Source organism: Pangasianodon hypophthalmus, chromosome 1 (genome assembly GCF_027358585.1).
Source record: "Pangasianodon hypophthalmus isolate fPanHyp1 chromosome 1, fPanHyp1.pri, whole genome shotgun sequence".
Taxonomy (NCBI): domain Eukaryota; kingdom Metazoa; phylum Chordata; class Actinopteri; order Siluriformes; family Pangasiidae; genus Pangasianodon; species Pangasianodon hypophthalmus.
Genome location: NC_069710.1, coordinates 8,898,408 through 8,915,211, shown reverse-complemented (window position 1 = coordinate 8,915,211; position 16,804 = coordinate 8,898,408). Strand labels below are relative to the sequence as shown.

The 16,804-nt window shown below is 37.7% G+C and overlaps 1 protein-coding gene across 1 annotated transcript; it reads left to right on the top strand.

The window, feature by feature from the left end:
* Positions 1–381: 381 nt before the first annotated feature.
* sh3glb1a (SH3-domain GRB2-like endophilin B1a) lies at positions 382–15,227 on the top strand. Its single transcript, XM_053236255.1, has 9 exons — positions 382–567; positions 6,314–6,455; positions 7,734–7,862; positions 8,395–8,528; positions 9,607–9,699; positions 12,169–12,258; positions 12,370–12,470; positions 12,598–12,820; positions 13,864–15,227. The coding sequence occupies exons 1-9, from the start codon at positions 505–507 to the stop codon at positions 13,969–13,971; spliced, it is 1,083 nt and encodes a 360-aa protein (XP_053092230.1). The 5' UTR covers positions 382–504; the 3' UTR covers positions 13,972–15,227.
* Positions 15,228–16,804: the final 1,577 nt, after the last annotated feature.

The following is a 16,804-nucleotide window of genomic DNA, read 5'->3' as shown; positions in this document are numbered from 1 at the left end:
ATCTTATCTTAGAGAAAAACACTGGACGTGGCAACTGAATTATACTGCTGTTGATATTGTTATTCAAGTGAGTGAATTCTGCTCAGTACATTTGCTTGATGGTTTTTTGTCTAGTGATCTTAGATTACTTTATAACCCGAAGATATTCCTTTATATAAAAGAATGATTCAGAACAGTAGCTGAAGTGTCCTGTATATACACGCAGGCGTTTTACACAACTTCCGCTCCAGATGGACAGGCGTGGAGCTGTGAGGGGGAATTTATAAGATATTTAAAGCATAACATTTATTATTTGTCGTTGTGAAACAGCAGTGATGTTTTTGTTACGCGCACCGCTCGCTCTCTGTGTGTGTGTGTGTGTGTGTGTGTGTGTAAAACAGTGAGAGGAGGAGCTTTTCCTCAGCCGGCGGTGATGTGTTGTGTGACAGCTGATACTGGTGTGTGTGTGTGTTTCGCAAGTGCCTCACTCACACAGTCTGTAGTTTTATGGTTCTGTAACACAGAATGGACTTCAGTGTTAAAAGACTGGCAGCGGACGCGGGGACTTTGCTGAGTCGGGCGGTACAGGTACAGTTCAGTGCTGACGCTTTGGCACAGTAATGTGTTAGCGTGTTTCTAGCTGTGGCGTGGACGACTGGGAGGGGTTCGATTAGCCCGTTAGCCAGCTAGCGACTACAGTACAGAACACAATAACACCACAGACTGTATTATTATGGTGCACAGAGTCAGCCTCAGGTCGGGCTGTGGTTGCACAACTAGAAAGCCTGCACAGTTCGCTAGTGTAGGTGTAAGTATTTTAAGAACCAACTAACCCTAGGTATACTTTCACAAAAGGACTCAGATTTCACGGGAAAATTGAATATTTCTGGACTTAATTCCATCGAGCATCATAAATAAACGACAGTGGTGTTATCCTTCTCAGTTTCATTAATTGTCTATAGTATAGACGCGAATAGGCTGAACTAGCTTGCCATCTTAGAAAAGTTTGGGACAGCACACTCAGCACATCCGCTGCCGCGTGCTCCTGCGAGCCACTGAGGTGTCGCTCGTGCACGAGTCGGCTCTTTGACCTGACTCTTTTAGGGTTTTTTTTATTATTATTATATTCTGGTTCTGTTCAAAGTATCGCAAACTTTAGACAACAATGGCAATGAGCTGTTTGGGAGTCGAAAGAGTCGGCTCTTGTTTGTGAGCTGATTCGAATGATCTGACTCATTGACAAGACCGGAAATCCCATCGCTAATGTGAGCGCTCTTTGTCCCGCCATGTCCCGGCAGTATGGAGTTTGGGGCGGGGTTACAGCCGTCACCCTGAAATCAGTCAAAGTCAGCCATCTTTAAGGAAGTACCAGTTCTGCACCCCTATGAATCACACAACAAGGATAGAAGAGGCTTTTAGATCAAGTGTATACAGCTGCTTCCTTCATGGAAGTCTAACCCTCTCCCTAACCCTTATTTTGGTGCAAGAAGCAAGCCTACGGTATAAATACTCCACTTTTCCCAAAAAGCAAATGACAATAAATGATACAATAATAAAAAGAAAAATACAAAATGAATGATTTTAATCTTAATAAAAAATGGGTACAAATAAAACCCTTGCATGGAAGTTGATTTATAATCAGGGAAGTCTAGGCTAAAATATCAGCATTTAAGCATGTGATGTACATGTGCAATATTGTTGTAATCAAGCATAATTACAGTGTTTAATCACTGTATAGCGGTTTGGGAACTTGTCATCAATGAGTAAATTCACTAAAGCCACTAAACTGGTGCTTCAGTAAGCAAAAATGTCTCATTTGGTAAAAATGTTTGTTCTTTGTTACTCTCTTCCTCATTTCCTTCTCTTGCAACCTTAAAGCTAAGAATCTTTTGGCTAAGAAGTGTGCAAGGGAAGCAAGGAAAGGAAACAAGGAGGTGCAATTAAAGGAATGAAAATTACCACTTATTATTACATACACTCACTGTCCACTTTAATAGGTATGCTGGCACATTCATCTAGTTATCTATTCAGCCAATCATGTGTCTGCAGCACAATGCATAAAATCATGCAGATACAGGGCAAGAGTTTCAGTTAATGTTCACATCAAACATCAGAATGGGGAAAAAGTGTAATCTCTGTGACTTTAACATGGCATGGTTGTTGGAGCCAGATGGGTGGGATGAGTATATCACAAACTGCCGATCTCCTGTGATTTTCACACACAACAGTCTCTAGAGTTTACACAGAATGGGGTGAAAAGCAGAGGGTCTGCAGGCTGAAACACCCTGTTGATGAGAGAGATCAGAGAAGAATGACCAGACTGGTTTGAGCTAACAGGAAATCAATAGGAACTCAAACAAATACTCTTTACAACCATGGTGAGGGGAAAAACATCTCAGAACACACAAAACATCAAACCTTGCGGTAGATGGGCTACAACAGCAGAAGACTACATCAGGTTCCACTCCTGTCAACCAAGAATCTGAGGCTATCATGGGCACAGACTCATCCAAACAGACAGCTGAAGACTGGAAAAACACCAGGTGATCTTTTTTCTAATCTGTCCAGTTTCTGTGAGCCTGTGCCCATGATAGCCACAGATTCTTGTTCTTGGCTGACAGGAGTGGAACCCAATGTGGCCTTCTGCTGTTGTAGCCCATCAACCTCAAGGTTCGATGTTTTGTGCATGATGTCTGTTCACCACGGTTGTAAAGAGTGACCATATGAGTTACTGTATCCTTCCTGGCAGCTTGAATCAAGCTGGCCATTTTCCTCTGACCTCTCTTATCAGCAAGGAGTTTCCACCCACAGAACTTCTGCTCACTCAGTGTTTTTTGTTTTTTCACACCATTCTGTGTAAACCCTAGAGACTGTTGTGTGTGAAAATCACAGGAAATCAGCAGTTTTTGAAATACTCAAACCAGCCCATTTGAGACCAACAATCATACTATGGTTAAAGTCACATTTTTCCCATTCTGATGTTTGATGTGAACATTAACTGAAGTTCTTGACCTACATCTGCATGACTTTATACATTGTGCTGCTGCCACATGATTGGCTGATTAGATAACTGCATGAATGAGCACAGGTGTTCCTATTAAAGTGGACAATGAGAGTATGTTACTAGCTCCCATGTGTATCCCTGCCTCGAGCTCGAGGGAGCAGCGAGGGGTCCTTGGGGAATGGGAAGTGTACTAACTGCAGCAGTGTGAATATTGCCCTCTGTTCCTTGCACCTTCAGCTCACCACTTGATGTGCACACTGTGTGCAACGCTTACCATGTAAGAGACGGGTCTGTCTACAACTAGATCTACAAATGAACCTTTTATTCATGAAAATGTGAATTTCAAATACATAGTTATTTTATTTATGTAACATAGCTACCAAGATAGGTGAATTAACAAACTGCCATAGATTTTTTTTTAATGAACTTCAGCTGCTACTTGCTTTAAACTCACCTTGAATATCAACAGTTTGGGAAACCTTCTGCCACATGTAAAGAATAGCTTTACATATGTGCAGTTTGGGGTCATACATTACAGAGAATCAAAATACTGATATAAATTACTTTTCATGCACGATTTCTTGGGAGAAATGTATGACAGGTGGATCTACCTATATGGATCATTATTTGCAGTTGGACAACAGCAGTTTGTCTTCATGAGTTATGATTGGTCAGCAGTACATGGTTGCTGCTTCTAATTTGGATAAAGCCTGGCCGGCACCAAGGTGCCACCTAATAGTTCCAGGGTCTCTTGTTCAATTCTGATATGTGTTGCGTGTCCATGGGGGTTTCCTCCGGGTACTCCAGTATCCTCCCACTGTCCAAAACAAATGAAACAAAGTCAATATTTGGTGTGACGATCCTTCGCTTTAAAAAAAAAAAGTAGTCTCAGATACAATTTGTGCAGTTTTATAAGGAAATGAGCTGTACGTTTTACTGAGCATCTTGCAGAAGCAGCCACAGTTCTTCTGGAGACTTTGACTGTCACACTTGCTTCTTATTTTTGCAGCAAACCCATCAGCCTTCATTATGTTTTTTGTCTGAAAAGTGGTCTCTTATGTAATATGCTGCTTTCTTTACTGACATACAAACACTTTTCTGTAACATTTAATTTCGTGCTGGAAAACTAACATTTTTCCATCAATATCATCAATAATGTAGAAGTCATAAAATAAAACAAATTTTGTACTAAAATTTGTATCTATAACAAAGTTTGTACTAAAAAAAAAGGGCGCCTAAGACTTTTGCACAGTACTGTAGATTTCACAGTCCTACAGAAAAGAAGGAAAGTAGATAATATACAGCCATTAGCTAGCTATCATACTGATTCAAATTAAGAGTGCATGCAGATATACACAGTTGGGCCAAACTTAAAGCAGAGTGACCAGACATTATTTCAGTCTATGCAGAAATGGTAGCATTAGTTTTAGCTTTGCCGTGGGTGGAAGGCAAGACATCTGGAAAAGTATTCATTTGTTCCGATTCGAACTCATGTCTGCAATAGTACATGTTTCATTGTCTTCATTGTTCATTTATAGCATTTTTGGCTTCATCTGCACTTTTGTTTCCCTGCACTCCCTGATGCACTGAAACAAACTAAACTTCACTTTATATCTAGACTGAACAATCTGTGTGTATATGTGCAAAGCTTCATTTCAAATATGAAGCAGGATATTTTAAAAGAAGCTTTACACATATATACACAGATTGTTGGTATTGACTGGATGTACTGAATCTACTGCAAGAAGAAATTACATAGCTGCAGAGCACTTTTTATTTTGATCTAGGACACATGGTAAGAATAAAATCAACATTAGACTGGGTCTTTAACGTCTCTACCCACAATCAGTTCAGTAGGTGGCAGTAAAAATTCTTTCGTTTAGATGTGAAGAAGAAGAAGAAAGCAGAACTTGAGCTCACAGTCACTGATCTGTCTATCATTTTTATGTTAAGCTGACAGAATTAACAGGTCTAAATTTTTAGTAACTTTAAGTTATTTTAGTTGTCTATTAGCCAACAAATTAGCTAATTAACGTCTTAGCAATGTAATACAATAAAGTAATCACTTGTTTAAAACCATATTGTAATGAATGGATGTGATTTGCACACAGTATAGTTTGTGCTGTTTGGTTTGTATTTTTTATTTTATTTACTTTTTATGTGACTCAAATCAGTAAATTGTTGAAATCTATTTTTCCCCACTACTGTACTTAGGCTTCTAAGCATTTTAAAAAAAATTTATATTTGTTTTTCTTTGATAAACATGTTACTAAAGCCCCAATCTCACCTTGTGTACCAACGAAACAGGCTGATGTCATTATAATTGCCCCACTCTCATTCCATTAATAACAGATTATACATTTATTGTTGCTTTTATTACATACTTCAAACTCTTTTTAATTTTTTTATGTAATAGTCATAAAAAAGTCACATAAACATGTAAAAGAATGTAAAAGTCATCTGAGATACTGTTTTCCCTGTTTTTATACACTTTATAAATCTTTATACACTTGAAAGAATAAACTAAGAGATAGTAATGAAATATGATTTGACAATGAATTGTAATGAATTTAGCTGTAAATAAGTGCCAGGTGAAGTTTGGTCCAGGCCACCTCACAGACATCATTCATAAATTTGCACACTGTTCATAAACCTAGTCAAACTGGAGCACACTGTATCTCAAAGAAATCATAACTTTAATATGTTCTCAAGCAGTTTGGTCAGTCATTGTTTATTTGTTTAGACAGTGTGGGGTTTTTCTTGCATGATAAATGTTTCTTCATTTTCTTCAGCGTAAAGGCTTTTACACACCTTTTGTATATGATGTACATTGCACCTTGGCCCTCTGAACTGGGGTTTGTTTAAAAACATGTTCTCTCATTTTAATTATTTCATTTTTCAGCTATTAACTTTGTTGTGTATTTCATGTTTCACTGAGATATTTTGACTATAATAGCAATATTTTTGTTTGCTTTTTTAAAATTACCAGTGCTAAAACAATGATACACTTTAAAAACATGGTGTGTTTAGTGATATAAGTCTGTGTTTGTGCATTTTTACATTCTGTGTGTCAAAGGAGGTCATTTTAACTAGTTTACAGCTTTGGCAATTAGGCAGGTAGATCGATAACTTCCTCATAAATACTGACATCCCTTATAGGTAATTTGCAGTTATGAATTGATTTTATTAATCTGCTAATATTGTTATTGAGATGATCATAAATGCTGTTGTTTTACTGATGGTTTTGTGATTAACTATACCTATTACTATAAGGAGCACAGGCAGGCAAATATTATCTGTATGTTTTATTTATGTGTTTTTCTTTACTAGTTCACAGAGGAAAAGCTGGGCCAGGCTGAGAAAACTGAGCTGGATGCACATTTGGAAAATCTTCTAACCAGAGCTGAATGCACCAAACACTGGACAGAGAAGATTTTGAAGCAAACAGAAGTGTTATTGCAGCCAAATCCAAGTGAGGTCTAATACTAATATTAGGGCTAATGTAATATTAGGCCTCGGAGAGCTTTTGGAAAAGTAGAATTCAAGGACACTGTTAGTTAAATAAGCAATACATAAACAGTGTACTTTGTGCTGTCTAGTACATAGCAAAAACAATTATTGCTGAATGTAATGAATAATATTTAGATTTATTAAACATAAACATTGCTGAAATACATATTACGCTTCAAATAAGTGTAACCATAAAATAGGTTTATTTAACATAAATATTTATTATACAATTATTATTCAGTTTTGAAAAATTGCTATTCTACATGTTAAAATCCAACAGGCTCGAAATAAACTGTGTATGAGTAGCTACAATTTCACTGAACCCAAACTCGCACAGATAAAACATCTGCCCTTTCCTCACTTAATATGTTTGCATTAGCATTACTTTACAAACAGTATTTTTTATATTATTTTTTTTTACAATGTATAAATATTTCTGAGTGCACTTTTTACAGAAAAATAAATTTCCTGTACGACTACTCTTAATAAAAAAAAAAAAAAACAGAAATAGGCCAAACTTAACTGTAAACAAGACAATAAACATCATTGACAATAGCTACTGAGTGACATGAATAAACTGAATGGAAAAAGCTTGACCTAACTGTAAACATGCTAAATTAACTAAAATGGTGGCAAGGAAATTGGGCTGCTGTTTATCCAAATGAAAGTGTAGACTCACACACTGATGTTGGGTGAGGAGGCCTGGGTTGCAGACCTCAACCCCACTGAACACATTTGGTATGAACTGGAATGCTGACTGCACCCACTCAAGTTCTTCTGCTCTACCTTTGGCAAACCATGTTATCATGGAGCTCACTTTGTCCACAGGGGCATTGTCATGCCGGAACATGTTTGGGCCTCTTAGTTCCACTGAAGGGAGATTGTAATGTACCAGTATACAAAGACATCCTATAAAATTGTTTGCTTCAGCTTTGTGGCAACAGTTTGTAGAAGAACCACATATCCACAAACCTGTCCACAAACCTTTGGCAATATAGTGTATATTACTGAAGGCTTTCTCAGAAGAACTAATTGGAACTGCATGATTACTGATGCACATTCACAGACATTTTCTCTCCAGTCTTTACATTTTAATCAGTGGCTATCAGAAGCTTTTATTTGGATGTTTGATATCTAAACACTGTATATGTGGATTATGCTCATCTTTGTATTTAATGTGGATAATGTTTTGCTTTTTTTGTCCTTTTTAATGTAGTTTCTACCTCAATTTGCTTTACAGACGTGCGGATAGAAGAATTTTTCTATGAGAAATTGGACAAAAAAGCCCCCACACGTATGAATAACCATGAGATGCTGGGCCAATCCATGATTGATTCTGGGAATGAGTTTGGACCTGGCACAGCCTACGGTTAGCATCTGATAGTAATTAGACTCTTCTGCAACACACAACACACAAAAAAAACCCACACAAAATTATTCAAAAAATGTAGCTATGTAGATATGGTTTTATTTTCATACTTTGAATTAGTGATGTGCAGATCAGCCATATTTCACTCCCAGCTCTAAATAGGATTCTTTGAAATGGAGCTGATTTACATTTTACTCAAAGTGACTTGCAAATTAAGCAAAATACTATGTAGTCTATTTGGACATTAAAAATATTGCTTAAAGGCCTAAAATGGATGCTGATCAATCTGGAATTTGAATTCAAACCTTCCAGTCACTAGTACTGTACTTTACAGCAACTTTAGACCTCCACTGTCCTAGTATTTATCTCCATCCCATCCAGATACATGTGCACAGTGAGGTGAAATGTCACACGTCCAGGAACATGACGCAACATAGACAGGGCTACATAAAGTCCAAAAATCCAACCGTCAATTTATAGTTCAGTTCTGAGTTTGATGTTTTTAGTGACAAAGCTGCCTGTGCGTCGATAGGAAATGCTCTGATGAAGTGTGGAGAGACAGAGAAGCAGATTGGAGGAGCTGAAAGAGAGTTTATCCAGAGTTCAGCTAGTAATTTCCTCACACCTTTCAGGAATTTTCTGGAGGGTGATTTCAAAACTATACTGGTAAGTTCAGTCTAAGTTTAGTTTTATGTTGTTTTGGTCCCAAAGGAAAGTTCAGCCTTGAATCCATGCCTTAGTGTAGTCAGTTCTTTTCACTATATTTTACAATGATTTAAAGCAGGCGTGTTTCTCAAAAGCCTACGTTAACAGAGATTTAATAAGTGAGATCTAAATACTATTTTACTGGCTCTGAGTCTTGAGAAAAACAGCATGTAAATAATCTCACAGTTAAGGTAAAGTCCAGAGGTAAATTCTTCAGCTGGCTTTCCACATTACTCAGCAGTGGGCTGTAGGTAAGCAACTGGTATTAGCAAATATACACGGAGAGGAAATCCACAGAGTTTAAAGAATGGGAAGCCACTTCTAAGTCACCATTCTTCACTCTTTGGAAGACTATACACTTAGATGATGTCCTCAGGAGTACTCCATGGCCACATGGCCGCAGTGAGTGGCATATGGATTCCTTGGTGGACTCAGCTACACATTGAGGCTGGATGTGCATATTAGAGTTGAGTGTCCTGTCCAGTGTACCTACAGCAGCCATAGTTCCAGTCACATGAAAATTTCTTTTATTTAACGCAAGCTGTCCTAGCTTTATTTTAAAAATGTAGCTGTGTCACTGAATGCATACTGAGACAGCATATTCCCATATGATTCATTATGACACCTAATGATTAGAGTGAATTAATTTAGTAAAGTAAAAAATGAGTTAAAAAGCAAAACCAACAAGCAAGCTCCAAAGGGAAAAAAGGGATTTCAACCCTAGATTTTTCTTAGATTTCTCAGGAAAGAAAAAGGCTGCCGTGACTGATTCATTATTTAAAGCATGGCATGAATTCAGCAGTCAGGTTTTACGGTGAGACTGTTTGAGAGAATGTATTCAGTAATTTCTAAAATGGAAAATCTTTTCTGAAATGCTCATATAGATGGTCATACATCATATTCCATAGATATGAATGACTGATATAGCACTTTAGAGTTTTGCAGTAACGATAAACATTGAATGATGAGCAGAGCCCAGAGAAACAAAAGTTTGAAGTGTTTTGTAACAATGTGATACTGGTGTTTTTCTTCACAATAGAAAGAACGCAAGTTGCTGCAAATCAAACGACTGGATCTTGATGCCGCCAAGACGAAGTTAAAGAAAGCCAAAATGGCTGAGGCAAGAGCTGCTGTGAGTTATTGTTCATTCCTATGAGTTAGTGTCTAAGGTTTCACATAGACATATGATGGTTAAATCAAATATGTTTTTCTTTTAGTGAATTAGCTTCACTAATTAAAGGTTATTAGATATTGCTATTAGGTAGGTTATTAGCATATTATTATGTGCTTCAATGGCTGCTTGGATTAGATTGGTAATAAGTAAGGAATAAAATAATTGGGGGTGTGCTGTTATAGAAAAATAATCAGCAACAGGGTGGTGTGATGTGGCTCAACACAAAGTGGAGTTTGTTACAGCCCTGATTATTTTCCCAAAACAGCAGTGTTTTATTCCTCTTATACCACAGCATCTTGCCATTGTAAATTTATTAATGAATGACACGTAATGGCTTTTACCCATAGTTTCATTTAATTTTGTGTTGAGTTAGTTCCTGTTATCACTTATAGCAGCATATTTCCATCACCAGCCTTTTATTTTTCCTTTCTTGAAGTTTATAAAACATGAAAACAGCTGGTCATTTTACTGAAAAACCACAAAAAGCACAATGTCCTCTGTCCTGAAGAATTTCCTGTTGCAGAAAAATTAATGGCTGTTACAAAGTGCTTACACCAAGACTCCTTTCCTAAATGTTAAATAAAGATCTACTTACAGATCAACAATTCAATGTTTTTCTTCGTTAAATAACAATTTTTAAATTATTTTTTTAATCCATTTATTTGTCTGATATTATGTCGAGTCTATTGTCTCTGTTCTACAGGTCCCTGTGAATGAGTTGTCACTATAGAAACAATATCGTATTGGAACAAGCACATTACAGCTGGCACTATTGTCATAGCCGCTGTGGTCTAGAAAATTAATCAACCCTTTCTGATCAACGAGAACTGGGAATTCAACAGTATTGTAGTGTAATAAAACCTAGCTCCAGGAAGGAATATCTATTATCACAGTCCTTTTTCTTCCCAGCTAGAATATTGAATCCTCTTCATTTGGTGGGTTTTTAATCTGCCTCTTTTTGTCTAGTTTATTCTAGACAATTCTAGAATTGTAGTTACAAATTTGTTGCATAGGTTTTTTTGTTTCCATCTAGCTTGAGGGTGTTAGGTTCCTCTTATATGCTGCTGATTAAGCTCATTTTAAAGTGAGTTGGTGAGTATAAGCAGTCAGCATGACTCTAGCTTCCTTTTACGTACTTTGCTTTTATGGCTTTAGAGGAGTTCCATGTTTGCTTAACAGCTCTAAGACATTTCAAAACTCTATACAGACTTGTGTAAAGCTTTTGGAAAAAGGAGTAGAAGCATCTTGTGAGGATGTTGTTCTCATGATTGGGACAGACCTGGGAAGGCACATCATACCCTACACACACACACACACACACACACACACACACACATGCTCTCTGTCTCTCTCTCTCTCTCTCTCTCCCACACACACACAGCAGCTGACCTATTGAGCAATTCCAGATCATATGATCAAGCCTCTTTTTCGTAGCAGCATTACAGTGATGCGATTCAGCAGTTCGTATTGGCCTGTACAGTGAGCAACTTCACAGAAATCCAGTTGCAGGGAACCTATCCTCTTCTGGGTGACACCAGATAGTGGGTGAAGGGGTTAATCATAACCCCTTCACAGTTGTATACTTGAGTAAGTCAGACAGTACTAAGTGTTTTTAAAGGATATTCAGTATGAGCATCATAGTCTTTTTGATTACAGCAGCAGTTTTTAGGTACAAGTCTACAGTATCCAGGTGAGATTATCCACTGAAGAAAGGGTGAGACTTGGGCATAAGATGTTTTTGGAAAGTGCAGTTTTTATAGTTTCAGTAACCATCAATAACCAGATGCCCCAAGCAGAAGTAGGGATGAATCAGTGAATCAGGCCTGTCTGAATCAGACACAGCCATCAGGCTGCAGGAGTACACGTATTTTGTGTGGGTGTGGATGTGGGTGTGTGTGAGAGAGTGAGAAAGTGAAAGAGTACATATTTACAATGGTATGCATTGGGATTAGAGTGCAAGCAGGGACTCTGTTAGGTTTAGCTATGACAGCACAATTTTAAAGGTAACACAGGCATGAGGACACGCTGGGACATAAAGCATCCCACCATTGCACTGTCAACAAACCACAGATGGTTCTCTCCTGAAGGAACAGCATTGAAAAGCTGGAGGGAGCAAAGCAAAGCAGTCCTCTGCCCTTATCGATGCTTCATATTCAGCAGCTGAAATTTATATCACTTTTACTAATTTTGTTACTTTTTTCAGATCTTCTTCAGATCTAAACTATAATCTTCCAAATGTTTAAAATCTTCTTAGTATCTGTCTGTTGCATTACTTTCCTTGTATCATGTATAGTGTAAAATATCACTATACATTTTAGGGACGGCATGGAGCCATTCTTTGTGCATTATCTAATATCACTGTGCCTGTATCTCTCTCTCTCTTTCTCTCTCTCTCTCTCTCTCTCTCTCTTTCTCTCTGTCTCTCAGGCTGAACAGGAGCTGAAGGTGACACAGAGTGAGTTTGACAGGCAAGCTGAGATAACCAGACTGCTGCTGGAAGGAGTCGGCAGTACACATGTGCGCACTGCACCTGACATGAATTTCTCATCCAAACACAAAAAACACATGTTCTGTATTGATCATTAGCATTTATTTTGTATGTCAGTGTTCCATGTGTATTTCTGTCAGGCTCACCACCTTCGCTGTCTGAATGACTTTGTTGAGGCTCAGACGACATATTACGCGCAGTGTTATCAGTATATGGTGGATCTGCAAAAACAGCTAGGAAGGTGCAAGTCACATTTCGTAAATCATTTTTAATATTTTTGTACCACAGTATGTTGAATTATCACATGGACAAATGGTCAGTTTTTAATTTTATATGACTCATTCCTGTACTCTTCCTTCCCATTACAGCTTCCCTTCCTCATTCTCTTCCAATAATAACCAGTGTTCAGCAGGGGCGGGAGCCAGTGTCTCTGTACCCACTCTGCCCGTTTCCACTGTTCCTTCTGCTAGTGCCAGACAGAGTCACCCTGGCTTCAGCGAGCTGTTGAGCTCAGGTGTGAGCCGCAAGGCACGGGTACTGTATGATTACGACGCTGCTGGCAGCAACGAGCTCTCCTTATTGGCCGATGAAGTGAGTGCTCATTGTTTGTCTAGATCACCACTATAATTAACCTGCGCCATCGTTCTGATTCACCTTGACCTAGAACAACATGTGAGATTTGTTGTAAAGTAGGAATGCTTTTCGGTAACAGCAGTACTCCACATATGAGATAGGCTTCAATTCAATTTTATTTGTACAGCACTTTTTAAAATTAGACATTGTCAGAAAGCAGTGTAGATCTAGGTATGTGCATTTAATAAAACAGGCTCTAAAATTTCAGTCAATTTCCAATATGTTAGAACATTTATTCAGACATAAAACATTAACTATTTTTCAACCAGGAAATATAATCCAGCAGTCTGTGGCACACGTTGTGAATGTAAGTTTGATCATAAATCAGCGTGTAAAGTCGGTCCTATACGCTGAGAGTAGTTAGTTTAAAATTAGTGCGGTGTAGAATTCAGTTGCACAACAGAGATGTAAATTATGTTGCAACTAGTAGTGTCTGAAGTGATCATAGATCAAAACTTGTGATTTATTTCTCCATCACTAACCAACAGAAGCATATTCAGACATAAACAGGAAATACTACATCCTTGATCGAGACATGTGGAGACGTTAGGAATCCTCCTAACAAAATACAAAGAAAACAAAATGTTTTTATAGGAGTAAATGCTATTCTTACTCTGTGCATGACGGCATTGTTCAGTTTGAATTGAATCACTGAGTAGGTTCATGTTTGGTAAACGTTGCACCTACTATAGGGTAGAAGTAAGTTTAAAGTTCTAACTTAAGGCTGTGTTAAAACTGTCACTTGGTGCAACCGTTAATTTTTAGTAGTAGAACATAGTGACCATTTATGGTCAGACTAGACTAACTTGTGTTCAGCTGGTGCAGCAGGCTGTAGGAACTCATATTTCAGTACTTGCGGTTGTTTATTCAAAATTTTTGATGAATAAAGATTGAACACACTTAGACCTTCAAGTTTTACTGAGACAATATTTACAGAGAATATGAAGCATTGAGTGTTGGGCCTACTATGAAGTGGTAATTGTGTGTGTTTTCTTCTTCAGGTGATTATTGTGAGCAGTGTCCCAGGCATGGATTCTGATTGGCTCATGGGAGAGCGCAGGAGCCAGAGGGGCAAAGTGCCAATCACATACCTAGAGCTGCTAAACTGAGTGGCAACATTTTAAAAAAAACAAAAAAAAAACCCACAAAATTCAAATGGGATTAAACCATATTCAATATGTATATGCAACTGTGCTGCTTCTGTGAGCTGCTTTCATGCCATCAGTATGTCATGGATAAGCTTATATAGCTTCAGCAAGGGAAGAGTGTCTCACCCAAGTCATTTCTGTTTACAAGCTGGTTAACGCATAAGTGCTTCTGATGTAATGTCATTATTGCCAACACTCTGTATTATAACTTAAAAGTGATAAGAAGAGCTTGCTTTTGTATTGAAATGTTACTTAACCCATGACTCACTTATATCGTACTAAAGTCTGTCACTTTATGAAAATTTACTTCAGCTAGCTGTGCCATTTCTTATTGGCAGGGATAGAAACTGAAATGATTTATTATATTGTGTGCTATCTGGTTTCTAATAGCCACAGTAGCCATGTGCCTCAGATATTATTTATCTTTTTATTTGTGAATTTTGAAAATGCCTTTGATTTTAGTACAGATTGTAAACCAGTGCATTTCAAAGACTGTTATTAGAAACAGATATACTCTAATTCTTTTTATTTCTAAAATAATTAGAACAGTTGTTCAGACATTTGTATAGAGAAAGAGAGAATAGGCAGTGTTCAGCACTTGACCATGGTTAGAGAAATCACATTTAATTGTGAGGTTCTGTACAGTTTACAGGTTGTTGTAAGGTGCAGCTCATTAACTTGATTTTATACACTTACTTCAAGTGTTGTGTGCCTTAAATACCGCTGTGCCTTTTTATCAAGCCATTTTTACTTTTTAGATTTGTAAAGCAGGTCTAATTATCAGAGGATGAGCATTAGGACTGTATAATATCCAGGCTGCAAAATGTTTTAGCTGCACAACCTGTTTGAATAAGTCCAAGTCTTAATATGATCACTTGTGTGAAATTGTTTGTTTTGATTTATGATTTAAAAGTTATAGCCAAGTAATTGACTCCAAAAATACAGCTGGGTCAAACCAAACACATTCTTAATTAATATGCTTGGTTTTAAGGCCATCTCAGAGGCAGTAACAGTGCACCAAACTGCATTTACTGATACAGTTGGTGGTTTCTTTTTCCCATCCTCCTGAGACAGCTTCAGAATACTTCAGAATATGGCTTCACCTAACTCGAGTTTCAGTTTCTGTATCATCCTGTCCCAGTCCACCATCTCAACTTGTCTCCTTAGAATTTGTCTGCCATTTTGCTTTATTGCAAATAAATACATTTTACATCCTTTACCATATGCATGCATGAATTGTAACTGTTTTGTGGGAGGACACAAGTGGTTAATTTGTCTTATCTCATTTCGTTTGACAGAGTATGTATATATATATATATATATATATATATATATATATATATATATATATATATATATATATATATATATATATATATATATATATATACAGTCAGGTCCATAAATATTGGGACAGTGACACAGTTTTGGTAATTTTGCCTCTGTAAACCACCACAGTGGATTTGAAATGAAGCAGTCAAGATGTGACTGAAGCGTAGACTTTCAGCTTTAATTCAAGGGGTTTAACAAAAATATTGCATTAACCGTTTAGGAATTACAGCCATCTTTTACAGAGTCCCTCCATTTTCACAGGCTCAAAAGTAATGGGACAATTGACTGAGAAGCAGTTTCATGGCCAGCTGTGGCCTGTTTGCTCTTATATCATGATAAATTAAGGAGATAAAAGGTCTGGAGCTGATTCCAAGTGTTGAATTTGCATTTGGTAGCTGTTCATGGGAACTCTCAATATGCCGTCCAAAGAGGTGTTGATGCAAGTGAAGGAGGCCATCATTAGGCTGAAAAACCAAAACAGACCTATCAGAGAGATAGCAGAAACTTTAGGAGGGCCAAATCAACAATTTGGTACATTCTTAAAAAGAAGGAATGCACTGGCGAGCTCAGCAACACCAAAAGGCCTGGGAGACCACAGAAAACAACTAAAGTGGATGATTGCAGAATTCTTTTCTTATTGAAGAACAACCCCTTCACAACATCTAGCCAAGTCAGGAACACTCTGGAGGAGGTAGGCCTATCATTGTCAAAGTCTACAATCAAGAGCCACCTTCATGAATGTAAATACAGACGGTTTACCTCAAGATGCAAACCGCCGGTAACACTCAAGAACACAAAGGCCAGATTAGACTTTGCTAAAAAACCTCTAAAACAAGCCTGACCAGTTCTGATGCAAGATTAACTTGTACCAGAATGATGGGAAGAGAAAAGTATGGAGAAGGAAAGGAAGGGCTTATGATCCAAAGCATACCACATCATCCGTCAAACATGTGGAGGCAGTGTTATGGCATGGGCATGTTTGGCTGCCAATGGAACTGGGTCACTGGTGTTTATTGATAATGTTCTTAAATGGCCGTGTCAGTCACCTGACCTCAACCCAACTGAGCTGCTTTTCACTTACTGAAGACAAATCTGAAGGGAGAAAGACCCACAAACAAGCAGCAACTGAAGATGGCTGCAGTAAAGACCTGGCAAATCATCTCAAGGGAGGAAACTCGGCATTTGGTGATGTCCATGGGGTCCAGACTTCAGGTAGTCATTGACTGCAAAGGATTTACCTCCAAGTAATAAAAATAATTTTAATATTTATGATTATATTATATTTGTCCCATTACTTTTGAGCCTGTGAAAATGGAGGAACTCTGTAAAAAATGGCTGTAATTCCTAAACAGTTAATGCAATATTTTTGTTAAACCCCTTGAATTAAAGCTGAAAGTCGATGCTTCAGTCACATCTTGACTGCTTCATTTCAAATCCACTGTGGTGGTGTACAGAGGCAAAA